This window comes from Uranotaenia lowii, chromosome 2 (assembly GCF_029784155.1).
Source record: "Uranotaenia lowii strain MFRU-FL chromosome 2, ASM2978415v1, whole genome shotgun sequence".
NCBI classification, from domain to species: domain Eukaryota; kingdom Metazoa; phylum Arthropoda; class Insecta; order Diptera; family Culicidae; genus Uranotaenia; species Uranotaenia lowii.
Window position 1 is genome coordinate 270,087,612 of NC_073692.1, and position 21,715 is coordinate 270,109,326.

General features: G+C 36.3%; 6 protein-coding genes across 7 annotated transcripts; 2 read left to right on the forward strand and 4 right to left on the reverse strand.

The window, feature by feature from the left end:
• Positions 1 to 427: 427 nt before the first annotated feature.
• LOC129744173 (partitioning defective 6 homolog beta) lies at positions 428 to 4,479 on the reverse strand. Its single transcript, XM_055736589.1, has 5 exons — positions 3,970 to 4,479; positions 3,680 to 3,905; positions 2,453 to 2,580; positions 2,289 to 2,386; positions 428 to 2,222 (listed from the first exon to the last, which is right to left on the reverse strand). The coding sequence occupies exons 1-5, from the start codon at positions 4,030 to 4,032 to the stop codon at positions 1,793 to 1,795; spliced, it is 945 nt and encodes a 314-aa protein (XP_055592564.1). The 5' UTR covers positions 4,033 to 4,479; the 3' UTR covers positions 428 to 1,792.
• A 1,827-nt stretch (positions 4,480 to 6,306) lies between these two features.
• Positions 6,307 to 10,421, forward strand: LOC129744174 (serine/arginine-rich splicing factor 1A). Its single transcript, XM_055736590.1, has 4 exons — positions 6,307 to 6,593; positions 6,672 to 7,041; positions 8,056 to 8,132; positions 8,193 to 10,421. Exons 1-4 carry the CDS (start codon positions 6,427 to 6,429, stop codon positions 8,284 to 8,286), a joined length of 708 nt encoding a protein of 235 aa, XP_055592565.1. The 5' UTR covers positions 6,307 to 6,426; the 3' UTR covers positions 8,287 to 10,421.
• Positions 10,422 to 12,563: 2,142 nt separating this feature from the next.
• LOC129744171 (peroxisome assembly protein 12) lies at positions 12,564 to 14,230 on the reverse strand. The gene is made up of 4 exons (XM_055736584.1): positions 13,662 to 14,230; positions 13,112 to 13,605; positions 12,828 to 13,049; positions 12,564 to 12,756 (listed from the first exon to the last, which is right to left on the reverse strand). Exons 1-4 carry the CDS (start codon positions 13,779 to 13,781, stop codon positions 12,639 to 12,641), a joined length of 954 nt encoding a protein of 317 aa, XP_055592559.1. The 5' UTR covers positions 13,782 to 14,230; the 3' UTR covers positions 12,564 to 12,638.
• Positions 14,231 to 16,445: 2,215 nt separating this feature from the next.
• LOC129744165 (zinc finger protein 436-like) lies at positions 16,446 to 20,894 on the forward strand. Of its 2 annotated transcripts, XM_055736579.1 has the most exons (5): positions 18,478 to 18,494; positions 18,554 to 18,915; positions 19,115 to 20,198; positions 20,270 to 20,502; positions 20,559 to 20,894. In XM_055736579.1, the coding sequence occupies exons 2-5, from the start codon at positions 18,757 to 18,759 to the stop codon at positions 20,727 to 20,729; spliced, it is 1,647 nt and encodes a 548-aa protein (XP_055592554.1). In that variant the 5' UTR covers positions 18,478 to 18,494; positions 18,554 to 18,756; the 3' UTR covers positions 20,730 to 20,894. The 2 variants fall into 2 exon arrangements, with proteins under 2 accessions (XP_055592553.1, XP_055592554.1); XM_055736578.1 differs by having other exon boundaries at positions 16,446 to 18,915.
• On the reverse strand, positions 16,752 to 18,282 carry LOC129744168 (alcohol dehydrogenase class-3). Its single transcript, XM_055736582.1, has 2 exons — positions 18,016 to 18,282; positions 16,752 to 17,929 (listed from the first exon to the last, which is right to left on the reverse strand). Exons 1-2 carry the CDS (start codon positions 18,034 to 18,036, stop codon positions 16,817 to 16,819), a joined length of 1,134 nt encoding a protein of 377 aa, XP_055592557.1. The 5' UTR covers positions 18,037 to 18,282; the 3' UTR covers positions 16,752 to 16,816.
• LOC129744176 (gastrula zinc finger protein xFG20-1-like) lies at positions 20,880 to 21,709 on the reverse strand. Its single transcript, XM_055736592.1, has 3 exons — positions 21,435 to 21,709; positions 21,116 to 21,373; positions 20,880 to 21,052 (listed from the first exon to the last, which is right to left on the reverse strand). The coding sequence occupies exons 1-3, from the start codon at positions 21,656 to 21,658 to the stop codon at positions 20,944 to 20,946; spliced, it is 591 nt and encodes a 196-aa protein (XP_055592567.1). The 5' UTR covers positions 21,659 to 21,709; the 3' UTR covers positions 20,880 to 20,943.
• Between the last annotated feature and the right edge of the window lie 6 nt (positions 21,710 to 21,715).

A 21,715-nucleotide genomic window follows, 5' to 3' on the forward strand; every position in this document is an offset into this window, starting at 1 on the left:
TATAATGTTTTTTTTTATGGCTTTTCAGATAATTTATCTGCATTGTGTACATATTGATTACTGTTTGCATACTCAAAGGCGCTTATCGCGCTCACGTCTAAAAATGCATGTTAATGAACATATTAACATCTTACTTGTAATTTGTTGTAAGCATGCAGTATTCTTACCGTAATTTTTGCATAAGATGTGAAACAATTTCATAGAATTGAAGAAATACATAGGTTTTTCAGATCAAATGTCTTTCAACAAAAAAAAAAGAGTACATTTAGTGAAATTTCAGGATTTCCCGTGTCGAAAAACACGTTTATATGATAATCTGGATTTGTTTACAGTTGTCGTATTCACCGTATTCAAAAATCGATACCGATTTGGTTAAAGGCTTTCTTCTTCAAGAAATAAAACTATCTAAAAAGGTATAAAACTCCAATTTCCACTATAAAATATTATAATATATTTTACTTTTAGCTTCCAATAAACACTTAATTGGGTTTCAAACTATTGTATCGTATTGACGCGAATATATTTAGTAGTTTATAGATATTTTTCAACTAATGGGAGAATTTGATGCGGAAAAATTCTCGCGTATTCCTTATTAATACAATTGGAGAAATAGATTTAACATCCCAAAGATCAATTTCATATACTTAATGAAAAAACTCCTAAATCATTACCCGAACGAAAATTTGTGTAGCTTGTTTCCAGTTCACGAATGTAAACTTCTTTCCTATTATTCTCGATTTAGTAAAGATGTTTTATTATGTGGTTTAATACTTGTATATAAAGGCCAACCAGTTGCTTTTTCTTATTCATTGATATTAAATTTTTAAGTACTCTGTCAAAAATGGGACGGTTTTCTACATACTCTAATAACTAATCGTCATTTAATTCTTGACTTTCCTACATCAACGCGGCATTTTAGAAATGTATTGGAATTATTTTTTAAATATGTATTGCGTTATGTATAGAGAAGGCATTTCTCGGGTTTGATTGACCAAAGGTTTTTACTACTTGGTTTTTGGGATACAGTTCAGTATGGTGCATGTAAGGCACTGGGAAATACCTACATTACGAGTTTTATTAACGGAATTTTAATTTCAGGCCTTATTTTTCCAATTATTGTTGGGTTAATTTTCTGATTTAAAACCAACAGACGTTTGTTCTATTTGATCAGCATGAACATTGTTGATTGCATTCTACCGTTGAATCTCACATTAGATAAAAATTCTAACACAGTTTAAATGTAGCCCGGCTATCAAACCAAACATGCAGTGAAAAACATTGAATAATAAGGTATGTGTTCATGGAATGTTTGAACTTTTGAATGGTTATTTTTTAAAGAGTAAATATTAATAACATTCCAACAGTAAGAAACGAAAAATGAAACCTAAGCGATATTTATTTGCAATCGAAAGAGTATATTTTAACATACATATAAAGTTGTCAAAATTGATGTGTGCAGTAACAAACGAACGGAATGGTTGAAAATACTGTTTGCTTCTTAATTTGTGTTGTATAATTTAAAGATATCTAGAAAAACAAAAAAAAAAAAACTTTCGACCCACAATCTCTAGTCGTTGGATGATCTCGGTATATGCAACTTTCCATCTTAGATGACTTATCGTTAGTAATAGATCAATTCTGTACATCTCAATCTTGGTGAAGATGATCCTGATAAAAATTTGGACAAACTTTCTAGAAAAGGCAATCGGAACAACTGTGCCGACCTTTTCTCATTGCGGTCACTTCGGGACTCATGAGTAATATAAAAAAAAACAGAACCTTAAGTATCATTTTACAAATGTAGAACACCGTCTTTCTGGGTAATGAGGGCATTCTCGTCAAGAGTGGCAGCACCAGTGTGATCACGAATTTCATCTTGATCGTCTTGATCGTTCTCGTCCGAACCAGTTGTTTGATGAGATTGGTGGGAACCGCCCGATAATTGACTATTGCGCGAAAAAGATCCTCGTCGAGGAGGGGCCAATGTTCTTTGGTTGGCAGGTTTTACCGTGATGATCAGATTGGAACTGTTCGCTACCATCATGTCGGTGACTTGATCAAGTGTTTTACCATTGACTTCGATTCCGTTTACCTCCAGCACCTCATCATTCACCGCCAATAAACCGGTACTTTCGGCTAACCCACCGGGAACCAAACGGGAAATAAATATCCCAGGCTGTTTCTCTAATCCATTGGCGGTCACACGTACTGACGTTCCGTCCCTGGTAATAGAAACGCATTATTAACTAAGAGCATTCGGTGGTGAATTGCATTATTTAGCGTATTACCGAATGTAGAATCCGAGCGGCTTGTCGCTGCCATGTTTTAACAAACGAACTCTTCTGCATGTGTCCGGTACAATATCCACATCAATAATAGCCGAAACCTAGAGGTAAATAATTTAAATAAAAAACTCTGTAAACTATAAATTCGTGGAGCATGTTATAAATACCTGTCGGAAATCGTGAGGGTTAGATATAGCTAAACCTTTCGATTTAACTGGTGTTTGTCCAAGAATGCTGCTGATCAGGTTGCGCGGCCGTATTGTTCCATATCCGGTGATTTCCTCTATGCTGTCCCCTACAGTAAATGCAATATAAATTTTCAAGTACCTAGTTTGTAAAAACAGGTCTGATAAAGTGTTAAGAACTGGCACCTGGTAAGCATTTGAGCGAATTTTCGGGTCATGATGACATATTTTTCAAAAACCTTTTCATCGCTATTTTGAAAGCAAAGCGCAATGTGGCGTCTTCATTTTGTTTAAATTTTGAATTATAATTAAAATTCATCAGGTCATTCATCCCTAACAAAGTTCTTATACTTAAAGAAAGTACAGACGTATATCTTTAAAGAGTTTTACAGAGCTATAAATCTGTCTCATGTCCATGGAATTTTTATACTGAAGACTGGGCGAAAGCAAACATATCTCAACTTATAGCGTATTTTTATTTAAAAAATACGCATGACTAGTTTGATAAAAAAACGCTATTACTGTTTTCGAATCCTTTTTGAGGAACGACTTTTTAATCACGTCCCGATACGCTCTGCGAGTGATGCTGATAAACAGATAAGACCCGCTACCGAAAGTGCGTGGCGTTTACGAGCTCTTCAAGATTTTTATTGCGTTTCATTTTCCGAGTAAAATGTTTTGAGTCTATGCTGATTTAGCTCACAATATTTAATCAATGCAATGCAGCTTTGCGATAGTAGTTTCTCGCATTGGGCTCAAGCGAAAACAGTCGTTTTTCGGAGGTTCATAAACAGCAAGTGAAGTGGATTCTCGAACAGCGAAGAGTTTTCAAATTAACCCACGTAAATGAATATTATTTCGTCGAAATTCGAAAATCTATCATAGGCCTCTTCAAAAGCTAAATAAGATATTATTGTAAATTGTAATTTTTGGTTTATCAACTTCTACGCAGCCTGTTAGTTACAATAAACTTTTTAGTCAGGTTAAGGAAAACACCTCTCAATAACATCCTACTTATTGAGTGTTGGTAATAAAAAAAGTTTAACATTTCTGAACATAGTGGATATTTTTCACCAGATGGTAGAAGACGAATTTAATTAAATTTGCATTTTGGAAATTTGAACTTTCAACAACATAAGGGCATTACATATTATCTATGAAGAAAACATAAAAGCGGGGTGATTCTCGCAGTTGATGAGTCATTCTTACCTTTTCGCTGGATGATAACACGCAGTAGGGGACGTGCAGTGGTCAGGGCCCTTCCGAAGTTGTCATCGTTGTTGATCGGCAGTAGATCGTTGTCCCGCGGATCAACATATGATACCAATATCTGGCCCCGATCCAGTTTGTGCAGTTTTTCGACCAGAGATTGAAAATCGTTGAAATTTTGGGGTTCCGATCGCTTGATGGACCATCTGCGAAATTCAGCATCAAACTAAAACAGTAAAATCAAAATGTTAATAATTTTTTTAAGAGCTTCTTAAATTGAAAATGCTAACCTTGGATTTAATTTCGATATGATCGCTTTCCAGTTTCGAATTAGCTATTTTGTTTTTGGACATGATGGACAGCGCATTGACAGCAAATTCCTTGGGTCGAGCTCTTCTAAGGTTAATCAGTTTCCCTGGCCTAGTTATATGATATCGCACTAACGAAGATAGCAGCAACTAACAATTTCGTCCAACCTTTGCACGGTCCGTAACGTTGGAAATTTCCGACGAAATCACAGGCGATAGGTTATAAAAAAGAAATAAGAGAAACTCATATGCCAATCCACCGCAGAAATTGTCACACTTCTGAGCGTCTCAATTTTATGGTAAAAACTGAAATTTTTGTTGGAACAATCACTATCTACTTAAACTGTGTATTTCAAGGATCAAACTCTGCTACTTTGCACTACCTTAAGCTTATTTAAACTAAAAAAACACGACAATAATATGTCCATAAATGTTTTTCACAATGATAAAACTCAAAAAAATTTAGACGTTCCACTCATTTGCTTTTTCTTTGATACACGCTCATTTGGCGCAACCCCTTATAGTGTAATTTGATCCGTTATCGGATAAAACTGGGTTAACTCCTTATTCGTGTACAGCCCTTGTACCCTTTATAGGGTACATATAGGCTTTTCTTTTGCGTCGGGTTAAATTTCCACATTATTTGAAACTCTTGCCCTCGGTGGAGATGTGAGCAGTGCTTGTGGTAAGCACATGCCTTCTGATGTATCCAAGTTTCAAACACAACGGTTGAAATTAAGGCATGCGCTCTGATGAAGCGTACCTGGGCTGTTCGAAATTATGTGTAATATTGACCCGACAAAATGACCCACAAAATGACAGATCATGGAAGTTCGCAAAAACGTGTTTTTACAACTATTAAGGGTTCCGTCAAATGAGCGTGTAGAGATACTCATAAGAGCTCATAAGCACTCATAAGAAACGTTGCCAGAAATCATAGGCTTTTTTATTCTTATTATGACAGAGCGAACCATCACGCTAAGAAAGTTGTACATATTGCGGTACCGTACTTTTGAAGTTCGACAACTTTTACGTAAGTGAGTTTCAGAATTTACATACTTTGTCAGTTTCTGTTTTTCTGTTCTACAAAACCCTCTCTGTAAGTAGAAAAAAACTGCAACTTCAGTAAATTAGTAGTTTTTTATTATTTTATTTTATTAGAGACGTTTTAACCATCTTTTGGTTTATTCGCAAATTTGTAGTTAACGGCGTTTTGCTTGTCACTTGCACCGCACCAAAAGAGTCAGTCTGTGATTTGCACCCCATACCAGATGATTTAACAATCCGATTCCACCATAGTTGCGGCCGCAACCATGCAAGCCAAAAAGCATATAGGCAATATTTTATGATATCGCATGATATTTACTGCTTAAAACTAATTTAATTGAGTCAAATTGAAAAATTTTATGCTATTATAAGGTTTTACTTCAATTTTGACTAATTTGAAATAAAAATAAAAAAGTCACTAAAAAACCGTTAGATTTTGGCAACATAAAATTTACGGGCATGTTGCCAAAAACGAACGGGGTCTGTATTTATTTGATTTTAAAATACTTTCCAGTTCACAGAGCGTTCTTTTGCGTACTTTCTACAAACTGGTACGCACCTGCCTTTGCTACATACGTTTTCGTGTCATCTTCATCATTTCACAATTTTTATATGTATATAATATATACATATAAAAATTGTGAAATGATGAAGATGACACGAAAACGTATGTAACGTAACGTTTTCGTGTCATCTTCATCATTTCACAATTTTTATATGTATATAATATATACATATAAAAATTGTGAAATGATGAAGATGACACGAAAACGTATGTAGCAAAGGCAGGTGCGTACCAGTTTGTAGAAAGTACGCAAAAGAACGCTCTGTGAACTGGAAAGTATTTTAAAATCAAATAAATACAGACCCCGTTCGTTTTTATATATTTTATATTAATCGCAGCGCACTAAATTGGACTGCGCACTTATGACTGCGACATTTGTGCGAACTTGTACATTCGTGCGACCTGTCAAATCAGTGTAAAATCTGTCGGAGTTCTACACGCTAACCTCTTTTCAGTCAACCTTTGTACGGATAACTGCGACTGCAAAACATTGCACGAAATCCAATTTTCAATGAAAGAGATAATATATACAATTTTTAACGAATCGAACTGCTGGAAAGAGCAAAATGCTCACTCACTGCTGCGTTTGCTCTAAACATTATGCAAATTTTTATAAGTTTATGCATTTTCCGAAATAAGAGTGTAAATTTCCATGCGACAACACCAGAGCGGGAGTTCGATTAATTTTTTATGCGAAAAGAGCGCATCATTTCGAATTCGCTTGCTGTTGGAGTCGGTCGCGCGCGGCAGCTCTGGTGCGGTTTAGAGATAAAAAAACTTGTATTGTAGTTTTGATTTTGATTTTTCTTGTGCTAAAAGAAATAAATATGTCTCACGGACGAAATGAGTGCCGAATCTATGTAGGCAATTTGCCTCCGGATATACGCACCAAGGATATCCAGGATTTGTTCCACAAGTTCGGAAAGGTAACTTTCGTAGATTTGAAAAACCGCCGAGGGCCGCCATTTGCTTTTGTAGAATTTGAAGACAATCGGTAAGTATGGTTATCAGTTGAATAAACATTCATTTTATAGTTGAATGATGATTAAAAATGAAAATTTATCTTCAACAGTGATGCCGACGATGCCGTCAAAGCTCGAGACGGTTACGATTACGATGGCTATAGGTTACGAGTTGAATTCCCCCGAGGAGGTGGCCCTGGTAGCTATCGCGGCAGTCGGGGAGGTAACAGCGAGAGGAGCAGCGGTCGGGATCGCGGAAGTCGTGGTCCGCCTGCCCGTAGATCTCAATTCCGCGTAGTTGTTACTGGGTTGCCTTCATCCGGCTCATGGCAGGATCTGAAAGACCACATGCGAGAAGCCGGCGACGTTTGTTTTGCCGATGTTTACAAAGACGGAACTGGTGTGGTTGAGTTCCTGCGCCATGAAGATATGAAGTATGCCATCAAAAAACTTGACGATTCCAGATTTCGTTCACATGAGGTAAGCAGTTGCTTTTTTACTTCATTCTGGTTTAATGTAGGGTTGCCATCCGTCCCGCAAAAGCGGGACATGTCCCGCTGTCCCGCTTTTTCCTCAAAATGTCCCGCTTTTTTTGGAAAATTTCTACAAAGTTTACTGACTTTAACTGGAAAAATCAAATTTAAGTCTCAATTTGAATTCATTGGTTCAACCCAGAAAATCTTTGAAATACGTCTTTTTCTCAAAATAAGCAGTATTTTTCATAGTTTCATATAAGACAATACCGAATAACTCTAAACCTGCAAGCATAACAGTAAAATTCTGATTCAGTTAAGCGTTTTTGGAGCATGTTAAACCAATGTATAAATAAAATATTGTTTAAGATACTTCTAAATTAGTTTAGACTAGTTTAGAGTAACGAATTATAGAGATTATTTTTATCGCCGGAATCTAAATTAAATTGCCTTATATTATACACCAACTGTTTCGACTCAATTGTTCAAATTATACAAAGATGGAAGTTTTTTTGAGTTTTCAAGTTTTTAAACAAAATTCCAAACAAACACATTTTTATACAAATTACAAAAAGGTTTTTAACGCGGTATCAAATCCGCCGTTTACTTGTACGACTTGATGTATTTTCTCTCGAATAACGTGTTAATTCGCTAGAACCGTGGAAAATAACGGTGCATATGGCAAAAAACCGTGTAAATAGAAGTCATGTAAGAAAAACTGAGAAAAATCAACAGCGTTAAAAAACCTGAAAGTACTTTCTATAAACAACTTTGTCTGATAGTATACGTATGAGTTTGGCTATACAATTAAGCTTTTTTAAGAGTTTCTCAAATGTCCCGCTTTTTTCGGCTGTGTCCCGCTTTTTTTCGTGAAATGTCCCGCTTTTTTCTGAAAGTATCTGGCAAGCCTAGTTTAATGAGCTCTGAAGCTTTACTTTAGAAGCACTTTTCAGAATCTATAAGTTTTAATAACATGCTAACGAGATATATTGTACCTTTTAATCACTTGGGTTGTTCACAGGGCGAGGTAGCTTATATCCGCGTACGAGAGGATGCTAGCAACGATGACAGACGAGGTGGCGAACGTGAACGAGACCGGTAAAAATCTTTAATCGATTGATCCATTTAATTCTTTACTAAACTTAAACGACATTCTAGATCTTATTCCCCACGTCGACGTCGTGGAACGCCCACCTACTCACCGGTGCAAAGGAGCTTCTCGCGGTCCCGTTCACGATCCTACAACTATTAAGCATCGCTGAGAGAATGTATGCTGAACAGATAAGTTCCCGTATCAGTGGAATCCAAGTAATTTGAAGAATATGTACAACTTTTAAGGTGGTGCCTAGTATATGCCACGACACTTTGATTTATTTCCACTAAAAATCTGACCAAATTATAAGACATAGAAGAACACATTTCGGTTTTTATAATTGAAAATTGAAACACAGTTCTCTTTCCGCGATGATTGGATTTACTTGTAGGGCATTTTTTAATGATTTTTGTATACATTCCTGATTTCGGAAACAACTAAACTTTAGCAGCAAACAATGTAAATGCACATCGAAAGCTACATCATTTTATTGTGTTGAATAACACGTGTGGATTTTAAAATAATCGGATAAAAACACAAAAATATTTACGTATGATTCCAAACCATTAAAGATTGTGTAATGATTATCAGCTCTGATTCATGGATGGTCATTAGTGATGCAGCTAAATAACGAATATTTTTGATTTCTTCTAGCCTCTGAAACGCCTCATGATGATAGCCGAGTTTATTTTGGATGGATTAGCCAATTAGTTTAGAATTTTCATTTAATTACATATTTTATGCAATGCCAAGCCAAGTATTCTAAAGCCTGTTTTTCCTTCTCTTAAACAGGAAACAAGGATTCACTTCTTAATTGTGTTTCTTGACACGCACTGACATGCACGCAAAAGGATTTTTCTCCACCTGAAGTTGCGCGAATCTATGTCCTGCTAGTACTTTGGATCAGGATTTGCAGGGGACTTCAGGATCGACCTTTGTCACGATCGGATTCCCTTTTGCTTATACGACACACACCCAATCAAAATGAATGAAACAGATGCTTTCGTTTAAAGAATGGATCTCTGGACGAAACAGAACAGGATTCAGGATTAGAGTGGATCAGAACAGCTACCCTAGTTGACATCATGGTGTTGCCGTAAATACTAACAGGATGTTAAAAGGATTTTCTGTTTTTCAAAACTTATTGGAAATGTTTCAACTCAAGTTCTAAGCAAGTCCGTTAAAGTTAATTTCATAATGCATACACTGATTGAAGAATTCTATTAGAAAAATTAATGCAAACACATTTGAAGGAAGGATAGCCAATATACGATTGTACCGTGGATAACCTGGAGTACGTTTGGACTGGACGGAAAGGACTGATGGATTTACTTGCTGATAATTTCGGAGTATGATTTCAATCAGTGTATAATAACTTGCGGATTTTAAATTTTAACTTATCATGTTGGATTTTTACATGATTTAGTTTTGTGCTTCGACTAATAAATTTTATTTGTCGAAGGTCGATCTTTTCAAAAAGCTTTTGTTCAATTAAATTTAAAAAAATCTTGGAAGCAGACTGCAGTCGATAGGATTATCAGGAATGGACTCCGTGGGATAACTGTCTTGTCTCGGATCAACTGGCCCTGTCATTTTTGGATATGCTATTTGGAGGAAATGCCTTATTTTTGTAAATCTCTGCCCATCTCTGGACATCGTGGGAGACTTGGAATAATTATCTCGGTCTTTTCGTTTTCACTTGGGTGAGTGGAACCCCTTGGATGAAGTGGAATTTTGGAAAGCGTTCTCAGAGGAAAGATGAAGGACTTCCGGTGTGTATGACCCTTTACGTTACCTAACTTCTTAGATGGTATTTTAGATCTTTTTTAACACCATTTAGGTATCTATTTCTCTTCTTAACACTTTATACAGCATTTTGAACCATTTCTTTTAAAATCTTTCATTCATCACATCTTTTAACATATGAAAGAAAGTTTATTCTATTCAATGTATTTCACGTTCAATGCAAATAGATCGTTCAATCTTTGTAGAAGTAAAGCATGCTGGTTATTAATTCGACAACTTTTGTTGTTATCAAGCAACATGCTGGATGTACGATAAGTGTGTAAACAGAGGCGAGGTGGCAGAAATAAATTGCAGAACAGCTATTAGTTAATCGTGATGTTTTAACAAGTGTGCAACAAATTATTTTATACGGTGGAATTGGAAGGAATATTGAAGGAGTGATTTGGGCACTAACAGTAAGTAATTATGAACATTGCGTTGTTTCCTGCAAGAGTGTATCCGCAATAATAACGATTTTTCCAAATATAACTCATTTGATTGATTAAAAATGATACGGGTCAATTTATATCACAACTCCCTGTAGTTGATAGGTATTAAATCAGGTTTTTTAAGGGTTTAAATCAGGGTGCATCTTTTTCCAAGACATGTTAACGAAATTTTATTGCGATTTAATTTTTCTGTTTTCCAGTGGAATTCCAGGAAGCTCTGTGTGTTTTTTTAGTTTTAGTATAAACAATCTTTTTAATTTGGCAAAGATAAGTAGAATTGTAATTAACGAAAATTTAGGCATATGATTGTATGTTCGTTATCAACTATGGATTCACGGATTCAACAAAGTTTATGCCTAAGTATGTGCTCACCTGCATTCTTTTAGATTATTAAGTTCGACAAATCTCCAATGCAGTGCGTACACCAAATAAAATAAAATACCCGTACCGGGAGTATGACATTTGGCATAATGCCTTTTGGCATAAAGCCATTTGGCATAAGCGGCGGCCATATTACATTGGTCTAGGTCTACTGGGGCCTCCTAGGTTTACGTGAAAGCTAGGGGTGATCCCTTAGCCCCGTCCGCCGCGCGATAGCGCGAAGGACACACTTTCATGAAAGTTCGAACGCGCAGCGTGAGGAGTCGGTTCAAGCTTAGGTCTAAACGCCTTACTTATTGCGGTTCTACAAAAGTCAACACCAACCTCCTCACGCTGCGCGTTCGAACTTATATTAAATATTGTCCTCGGCGGCTTTGTGGCGCCTCACCCCCTGCATCCTCGATGTTTGCGGCAATGCCGCAAAACTTAAGAAAAGAAAACATGCAACGTTGTCCGAAAAGTGGAACTCAACGTGATCACACGAAAAAAGAAATTATGCCAAATGGCTTTATGCCAAATGGCTTTTATGCCAAATGACCTTTATGCCAAATGGCCTTTATGCCAAATGGCTTTTATGCCAAATGGCTTTATGCCAAAAGGCATTATGCCAAATGGCTTTATGCCAAATGTCATACTCCCACGACTCCCACCCGTACCCCATGGCTTATTATAAACTGTTATGTAGCGAATGTATTATTGCTTGTGTTTATGTAAGTATATTTCGGAAGAACAGTCAAACACATCTTACCTAAAGGCCACTTATGGGATTCCAACCCAAAAGTTTTCTTGCCGATACCAGGAATCGAACCCATACGCCTGGCATACCAAAACCAGACGGCGGTATCGGAAATTTAGGTTATTATATTCGCAAAACAGTCAATTTATCTAACAAGAGTAAGAGTCTTGCCTAAATGCTCAGATTTAGATCTTCAATATCAATTTACTTGTTCTATTTTCCGTGCTGGTTCGTTGAATGTACCTTTAAGCTAATTCAAGGAATGATGACCATGATTAGGATCACTATGTGATCTGTTGATCTCTTATCATTAAGTCTGGACTCTGGGTCACGTGGTTGAATAAAAAATAACTTACTATTTTTATTTATTTTTTCTCTTTTACTGCGACGAAACATGATCAAGTGATGACAGACCCAAGGCCGGGTACAGCGCTGTTGGTAGTACAATTATGAATGTGCAAGGTTTCTTACGGAAAGACGAAATAATATCCAGCTAAACGCTATTTGTGGGCCCATCAAAAATAACAGGCGTTGGACTCAACTGAATCGGTAAGATACACCTTTTTTTTATTAAATATTTATTACCTTAATTATTTTCTTATTTTGATGTACATATAAATGCGAGTGTTGCGCTTCGGATCAGAAAAGGCTACGTATTATGCGCATGGAGATTCCAGTTTGTTTTTATTGCGTAACAAAATATGTTAGATTTCCAATACGGGTTTGCAGTTTGGAATCTCGATAAATGTGTTTTCATATTGTCGTATCCCAACAATTTCAACATTCGGTGTTAACCGATAAGATTGTAAATTCATCTATTCATAAAAGATGAGTTCTTGGTAACTCCACCCAACTAACGATTCAATTATAGATCATTCCGTGTTCTTGAACGGAGTCTTTTAGAGCGTGTTCAATTTCAACAGCTCGGAAATGTTTAGAAACTATAAACCTTTAATTATTAGTATAGATTTACCATAAAAGGTAGTAGAAAGCGGGTACAATGCACATATAAATGAAAAAAACTTGATCCGAGTTTCAGTACTAAAACCGTTCAGAGTTGTCATCAATCATAAATAGTTTCGTCATTTTTACTAAACCAATTTTATAAGTCAATTATTTTCCTATGCCCCTTCTAAAAGCTTGTAAACTCGGAATCATTTTCATTCATCCCCGTCGTATATTCTGATCAGATCGCTAACGGTCGCTGGATACCTGGTAACAGGACACCTGCTTTCTTTCTGAAGGTGTGCAGTTATACAGCAATAGCAGAAAACGTAGCTGAAACCAAAATCAATAATGTTGAATTTCGAGTTTTATCCTTCAACAAAAATTAGTTTGTCAAAACATACCCGGAAGTTGATACAGCTGTAGGGATTTGTAATTCCTGCAAGCAGAGCGCGCATTTATTTAGATAGCGATTGCAGTTTACGTCTAAATCGGGAGCTTCTGGTACTGGTAACTTAGAAAGATCACCCATGGTAGTTTCATTTTGCCACCATTCGATAAACTGGAGGAAAAATGCTGACAATTCTAGTCCTCTTAACAAAACTGCACTCATCATGGTCGTGAGTCTAAAAAATTGCTCAAAGGAAAACTTTAGTTCGTGAATTTATCACAGAGATTTTATACTCACTGAACTTTTCCTGCGAAGAAATCGCGGAACGACCACGAATCATCTTCTTCGGTCAAATATGTTAAAGTTAGATTCAATCCTCTCAAAATTGGGGAATGTGAGGAACCTAATCCGGCCAAGTACCTCAGACACATCACCAGACGCACGCTTTCGTAGCATGCTTTAACTATAGGGAAATACTCAGCCATACGTATTTTTTCTGGTGAAACAGGGCGTCCGTTCTCGTATTCATCTTTCCACTGTTGTAGCCTTTGGTTGACCTTGTGGTACAGATATGGCCCAGCCACAAGAAAAAACAAAGATAATCGTTTTTTGATACGTTCTGGTTCCAATCCGGCGCCAGTGACACGGGTCAAACCGTAGAACACTTCCGACAGGGATCCTCCTCTATGGCGTAGGTAATATCCCTGGACGACGGTGTTGAAGAGTAGGAAAGTTTCATCGTAGTACTTCAAAAGATAACCAAAGGCATTGGGTTTGATAGTCGCTAAGAACTGAAATAAAAATATTTATTAAACAAGATTGAGAGATTATAATATTGAAAATGTACAGTTACGACGCGTTTAAGTGCCGGGTAGAAAGTTGCATCCAGTGAGTCGGCAGCAACTGCTTCGAAAATAGACGGCTTTGTGACAACATTTTGTGTGATATGCGCACCTTTTGCAGCCATACTTTCTAGTCTTTAGCCGTGTTTGCTTGAAAGGATTTAAGGAAATAAAAAATAAAATTCAATTTTCTACCATTTTGATTCGAACTTGTTGGTGATAACTTGATACTGAAAAGAGATAAACAAATAATAAAGCTTTCTAACTTCACACGGTAGTACGTTAGAACTCAAAACTATATTTTTCGAGGAAAAAAATTTCTCGACCATCAGCTGAATTCCGGGCAAAAAATTTCGTGAAAGAAAAGAAATTATTGAAGACATTTTTAAAATTTCCTTATCTTGGAATTCCGGTGAATTTAAAGAAGACATTTTTTTGACGTTTAAAAAAGAAAACATGATTTTCAATCACTTCGGATTTTTTTCGTTGTGAAATTTTCTTAGATTGACATTCCGGTCAATTCAAAGAAGGCATTTTTTGACGTTTGAAATAGAAAACGAGATTTTTAATTTCTTCGGCATTTTTGCTTCGGAAATTTTAAAAGACATTTCTTATCAGTGAGGATTTTTGTTAAATTAAACGTTAATATCTATTAAAACTTGAAAATAATGGAGCAAATGATTGTATCATATTACCTACTATGCAAAAAAAAGTGGTATAAACGCCAAGAAAAAATCGAACTACTTTGGCATCGTCGTTGTTTGAGAGATATTAGTAATCCATTTGATATTTCGGATGGAAATTTCGAAAAACTCTTTCGAATGCCAAAATGTTTGGCTGAGAAATATATTAATTTATTGGATCAACCATTGAACGCTATCCCATTGAAGGATGAAAGAACCACAACAACTCCGGTACATTTACAAGTTCTAACAACATTGCGATATCTTGGCTCAGGTAATCGATTAAACCTAATTAATTGTACTTTGTCAAATTATGTGGTAAAATTATTAACATCGTAGCCGTTCAACACATCCGATTGTTTACAAACACGTAACTTTCTAGCTTCATTTTTCAAAATGTCCAATTATGCCTTCAACACTCAACGATATGTTTTTTCATATTTAATTGCATGCACGGTTGTGAGCAAGATTTGAAGTATTTTATCTAGCAATATTGAACATTGCTGTTATAAATAGTTTTCAGTATTACAAATATAATTTAAATCTAATTACCATGCTCAATATCGGGGAACAAACTAACATGGGAGAAAGACGGTGCCAACAATAAGTCGTTTCGAAAAGTCTCACCGACAACAAACGTCAAAGACGTCTAGCGGTGAATAGGTGAACTATAATTTTTTCTTCTCTTACATTTGTTTTTTTTTTCTTTCTCTTTACTTTTCCGGAATCAGCCAAGAAGAAAAGACATTTTTATGAAGAGAACGACAATTTTAGAATTTCTTTTCTCGAAGAGATTTTTGGTGATTTTCATTAAGTACCGGAATTCGGCTGCATGACATTTATAAATGTCATGTTCAAGAAATTATTTCTCTAAATTCATTCTCCATATAGAGAATGAAAATTTAATCATGATCATGAAATCATTTGCAAATGAATAGATCCATTTTTTAACTTAAGCTTGATTTAGCTCACTTGAACGTGAGCGGAAAAAGATAGAACTTAATAATACTCAATATGTAATTACAATTCAGTAGTGGAAAAGTCGATTTTTGTGTACCTACAACAGACATATGTAGTTGTTATGCTTTTTTTTATTAGATTTTACTTGCTTTATTGTTCAAAAATGTTATTTAGGGTTTAGGTTTTTTATTGTATTTTCCTTGCTTTATTATTCAGAAATGCTTTTATACTGAGATATGTAATTAGGCTAATTGGACTAAAAATATTGCCGAGATTCAAGAGGGTACTATAGCATATCATACTGTCACTTCTTATGAAGTCTTGAAATCTTTGTTCTTGTTGTCAATTAGAACACGCAGTGATGAAATTCTTTAGGAAAAAGAAATTTTCCTTTGTGTAGTCGCCAAATAAAGGAAAAGTTCTTTGATTCTGGGACAGATAAAAGTTTCTTTGTTTCTAATTGTTTTCTTTTACTTCAAAGAAAATTCCACCTTTTTAATTAAAACAATTTCTTTGATTCAAAGTTTTTTTTTAGTTCAAAGAATAATAAATCCTTTGTTTAAAAAACGTATCTTTAGAATCAAACACAAAATACATTGTTTCAAATAAAAAGTTTGTTTCAATAGAATATTTGTTTGAATCAAAATCACTTTTGTTTTGGTTCAAACACCAAGTTTTTTCTTAGTGAACAAAACAAAGCAATAGTTACCGATGCATTGATTTCCAAAACTCGCTTAAATAAAATCTGGTAAACATATCAATCGAACGAAGTTGCATGCGCTTATACAACAAAAATCGAGCTATCGTTTTTAGATCCTGCCTTTTCGTTTCTTTGTTTCTCTCTTCGAACCGTTTTTTTATAAGTTTTATTCACTCATTACTACTTCAAACTATTGTTACTATAATAAACGTAATTTTTAGTCAATTGTTTCTATCATATTTTTGATATATTGAGCACTTTTATTGTTTTGTTTATAATGTTGGTTTTTTTTTCATATTTGCTTTGTTGACAATATTTATCATTTTTTTTATTATTTTTAGTCTTTTGTTTGTATTTGTTTTCAGTTTTATGAAATTTTCATCTTTTTGTCATTTTATGAGTACTTAATAATTTTTACTCTTAATTTTTGGTTTTGTTGTTGTATTTTATCATGAAACATGTTTATGATACTCCTCTAAATTATATTGGTCCAGTTATAGCTAAAACTATAAAGTAATGTTGTTCGAACGAGATCTATATCAAACGAATTCTCTTCTGTGTTCTGTTCGGAGCTTTGAAAGGTCGCTTTTGATTCGGGGTGAGGTCATCCGGGTTCGCTCGTTCTGTTTTTTGCGAGTAATAGCTCACAACAATGAGATCGTCGCAACTCATTACTATTGATTTCGGTATGTTTTTTTTGTAAATCTTCGCATATTGCATAATAGAAAAAAAAATCCGCAACAAAATCAAGGTTTTCTAAAAAACGTGCATAAGTATTTTTTTCTTGTTTGAAATTATTACATTCCTTTCATTTGAATTACAGGTTAACGACAGCACGGATGCTCTTTCCTTCGTGCATCAACGTGAATGCATTGTTTATTTCAGCTAGAGCCATGGTATGTGTTATGAATTCATCAACCATCAGGTCCTTCTTTTGATATTGATTCACCAACTTTGGCACACTTTCAACGCTTTTCCATCCACCGAAAGCTGTCCCCTTCCAAGTTCTTCCAGTGACAAGTTGGAAAGGACGGGTTGAAATTTCTTTACCTGATTCAGCTACACCAATGATAACGGAAACTCCCCATCCACGGCAACAGGACTCCAGGGCAGCTCTCATGGTCTGTACGTTGCCAACACACTCAAACGTATAGTCCAATCCGCCATCTGTCTTCTCGATCAGTACTTCCTGAATTGGTTTATCATAATCCTTCGGATTCACGAATTCTGTGCATCCGAAAAGAGCTCCCATTTTAAATTTTTCCGGATTGATGTCTACACCAATGATCTTACTGGCTCCAGCAGCTTTACATCCCATAATGGCGGCTAACCCAACGGCTCCTAATCCCCACACAGCACAGCTGCTTCCTTTTTCCACTTTCGCAGTGTTTAAAGCGGCTCCATACCCAGTTGGAATTCCACAACCGAGCAAGCAAACCTTGTCCAAAGGTGCTGTATCATCAATTTTGCACAGAGAAATCTCTGCAACAACAGTGTACTCTGAGAAAGTCGAGGTTCCCATGAAATGGAAAACCTTTTGACCTTTGCAAGTGAACCTTGTTGTACCATCCGGCATCAGTCCCTTTCCCTGAGTGGCACGAATCTTGGGACAGAGATTCGTTTTGGGACTTTTGCAAAACTTGCATTCGAAACACTGCGGAATGTACAGCGGAATTACGTGATCCCCTGGTTTGAACTTTGTTACACCTTCGCCGACGCTTTCAACAATGCCGGCTCCTTCGTGTCCGAGGATCACCGGAAACACCCCTTCAGCATCGTGTCCATCCAAAGTGTAAGCATCAGTATGGCAAACTCCAGAAGCAGCTATCTTGATTCGCACTTCTCCTGCTTTGGGTGGATCAACTTCAATGCTCTCGATCGACAGCGGTTTTTTTGGTTCCCAGGCCACCGCTGCCTTGCAGGTGATAACCTAAAACGGGTAAGATGTTAACCGTCTAAAGCTCAAAACAACACATCGATGAACTTATGGTCGATATTAGCTGAAAGAATACTTACTTTTCCGGTAAAATCACCCATTATGATTCGAGTTCGGTAAGGGTGCAACAAGATTGTTAATTATTTAACAAATTCCGCTATCTGAAGCAGGCAAAACGAAATGAAACTTTGACTTTAGATGATAAGCAAAATATTCCCGTTTGAACCACGGAGACACAAAAAAGTTTGATAGTGTGTTGTGTCCTAAACCCTCATATACCCCCTATACCCCGCGCCGGCCGGCGAGAAAACCTGATCCAAAATGTTGGTGGTAACGTGTGCACTGCACAATACCTCTAATTCCTCTGCTTTAAACTTTTAATTTACAGCCAAAATCAACTCATACTATTTAACAATCCAATGAGCTGCGTTAAAGGTGAGGCAGACCAACCAGCACGTCATTGCAAACAACGGATAGTTTTTTTTGATAATGCAATTTGTATTTTCATTTTGTTCTTTTGTTGGAAACGTTACTTTACATGGTAAAGGTTGTTCGTTAAGTATGCCCCTCTTGCAGTTGTGTTAATTTTAAAAGTTTTATTTCTATCATTATCATTAGAACTGCAAGAATCAATAAATGGTTAAAACATTCTATAATGGTTAAAAATGCGGAAACGTGAAACGAAGCCAAACACATTGAAACAACAACAACAACCAGCTTTCCAACAGCTGTTCGTCGATCAACCGAATAAACAGACTTTCTCCAGGTAACTAACCTGTGCAAAACAATTCAACAGTTCAACGGAAATATAAATCAAAACTATGGACTTCAGCCTGGATGTGGATCTTCAAAGGGCATGTAGAATCTGTCTTTCTCAAACCGATCTTAGCGAGAAACTAATCAACATTTTTTCAAATGCAATTGTCGACGGTTTTTTGGTCGCCCTGCCGGAAGTTATAAATTACTGCGTGGGTATACAGGTAAATAAGTCTTAAAGCGAACAGAATGGCTGCATGATCATGTTGTTTTTTTATCCCATACTTACCTTTTGTAAAGCCTTAACTTCTACTATCCGTGATGATTTTTTTTCGCTTAATGCTATGATTTTCCTACTCTATCTTTTCAAACCGAATTTTCCTATTTTGATTCCATTACCAAACTTTTTTTTAAAAATTTCAGATACTTAAATCCAGTGATATGCCCGGAAAACTGTGCCAAAGCTGTAAAAGTCAACTACTGAACTACTATTTGTTCAAACAGAAATGCAAACGAACAGAGCAGGTTCTTCGTCAAACTATAGGAGTACAAAACAAACAATTTACCGTAGAAATTATCGAAGAACATACCGAAAACTTAAATATAAGCAGCAACAAGAACGAATCAAGTGGTGAATTGGTAGAGGAAATTCTTGATTCCGACCATCAGAAACTACCGTGTGAAAAACCTCGAGGAACTACTGAATATTTATGTGAAAAAACTTCTCACGACGAGAAGGATTCGCATACACAACCCGATAATTCCTTGGAAATGGTTCAAAATTACGACGAGAATGCCCATGAGATTACTATACTTATAGAAAAAGATTCTGACGAATCATTATCAAAAATAAATCATCACGATGCTTTAGAAATAGATGGTCCTAATCATAGTAGAACGGAGCAAACACCTGTTACAGAAATGGATACCGAAGACGGTGTGCACTATTTGGATTCAGATTACGAAGAGCTTAATACGCAAGTACTGTTATCAGAAACAAAAGATTTTAATAAATTGATTTGCAATATCTGCTCCAAAGTTTTTGAGAAAAAGTCACATTTTGCTAGGCACATGAACCACCATCAAGCATCCGCTAATGTGGCAGATCATTTCGTGTTTCATATTTGCACCGTTTGTGGAAAAATGTTCTACTTGAAGGACGATTTCTTGCAACACGTGCACGACCAGGAGCATCACCAAGAAGAGAATATTGTAGGGGAACCGAGTCATTACACATGTTCGGTGTGTTCTTCGGAATATGAAAACAAAGCCCATGCAAAACAACATATTCTGTCACATCTCAAGGTATTGGCCTGCCCTTTCAACGGCTGTGGAAGTGAGTACGCTTCGGTTGCACGGCTAGGCGTCCACATTGCCTCCAAGCACGTACAATACGAGGTACATACCTGCCAGCATTGTGGAATGGATTCGTTTGAAACTATGACCGATTTGCAGCAACATCTTCGAGTTAAATGTACTGCCAAAAAGTTTGCATGCCATCATTGCGGTAAGTTAAATGTTTTTAATTGAGTTGTTTCAAAACATGGATCATAAATTTTTCTACCCACCCACTTGTAGAAAAAAAATTCCTAACAGCCCGGTCGTTGGCGTGCCATTTGAAAACATTAGACAAAAAGCATGAATGCCACGAGTGTGGTAAAAGTTTCGCTCAACTTGGGGAACTTACTCTTCATCGGAGGACCCATACTGACGAGCGTCCTTTCAAATGTACAGTCTGTGGTAAGAGTTTTAAAACCGCCTCACTCCGTACTGCGCACATGGACTCACACATCGATGGTAAAACGTTTGAGGTAAAAATGTATTACCTTCTTTTAATTTGAGTATATTGATGAGCCTCCTATTTCAGTGTCATTTTTGCGGAAAGCTGTTACAATCACGCGTTTGCTATCGCAACCACATAAAACGTCATCTAGAGGAGAAGAAACACGAATGTAGCGTATGTTCGAAGATGTTCTACACAAAGTATAATGTGAAAATCCATAAAGAAAAGGTACACAAAATTGCAACTTTGGTCTAAATATGTAGAGCTATGCAACACTTTACATTGAAAATATAGACACATTAATTTGAATCGCTACAAATGATCTGGTCAAGAGATTCTGTGTTGAAGTATAAAATCCCTATATTTCAATTGAATTCTCTACCTAAAATAAAAGTTCAACAAGCATTCACTTTAAATGTTTTTATTCATATCTTTAGAATAAGGTATCTAAAAAACTTACTTCAGAGTGTCACTCGAGCTTTTTAACGTGAGTTTTCATGTGAAGCTTCAGGTGGTGCTTTCGACTGAAGCCTTTCCCACATTGTTCACACACGAATGGTTTCAGACCGGTGTGCAACCTACAAATTGTTTGAAAACTTATTAAGTAAATGAAAAAAGGATAAAGAATAACTGTTACCAACCTCATGTGACCCTGTAGAATACGCTCGGCTTTGAAATATTTGTGACATACTTCACAACCGAAGTTTTTCTCTTCGGCGTGAGTAGACATGTGGTCTCGTCTGTGGCTGGACGTGCGGAAGCGTTTATCGCAGCCAGTCACTGTGCAAAGAAACGGCCGTTCATCCGTGTGCGATCGCAGGTGAACGACCAAATCCGACTTCTGGATGAAAGATTTTGGACACATGGTACATTGGTGCCGACGATCTGCATAATGGTTCCTAGAGAATAGTCCAAAAAATAAGCTAGTTTGTCGCAGGTTGGGTGTATCTTACAACTTACTTGTTGTGAACCTTATAGGAAGCTTTGGAGGTAAAACTTTTGAAACAAACATTGCATACCATTTCTTCCATATCCGCAAATGAATCATTTTTTCTGTTTTTAGTAATTGGCTTTTTTGTCGTTTTTCTGCCAGAACTGCTCAAGTGTGACTTTTTAATGTGAATAGTAAGGTTGTGAAAATTATTGAAAACCGTATCTGAAATGCAACTCTCGTAGGGGCACATGAACTTGTCCTGGTGGAAGTAAATATGTTGTCGTATGAAACTTGCATCAACAAACTG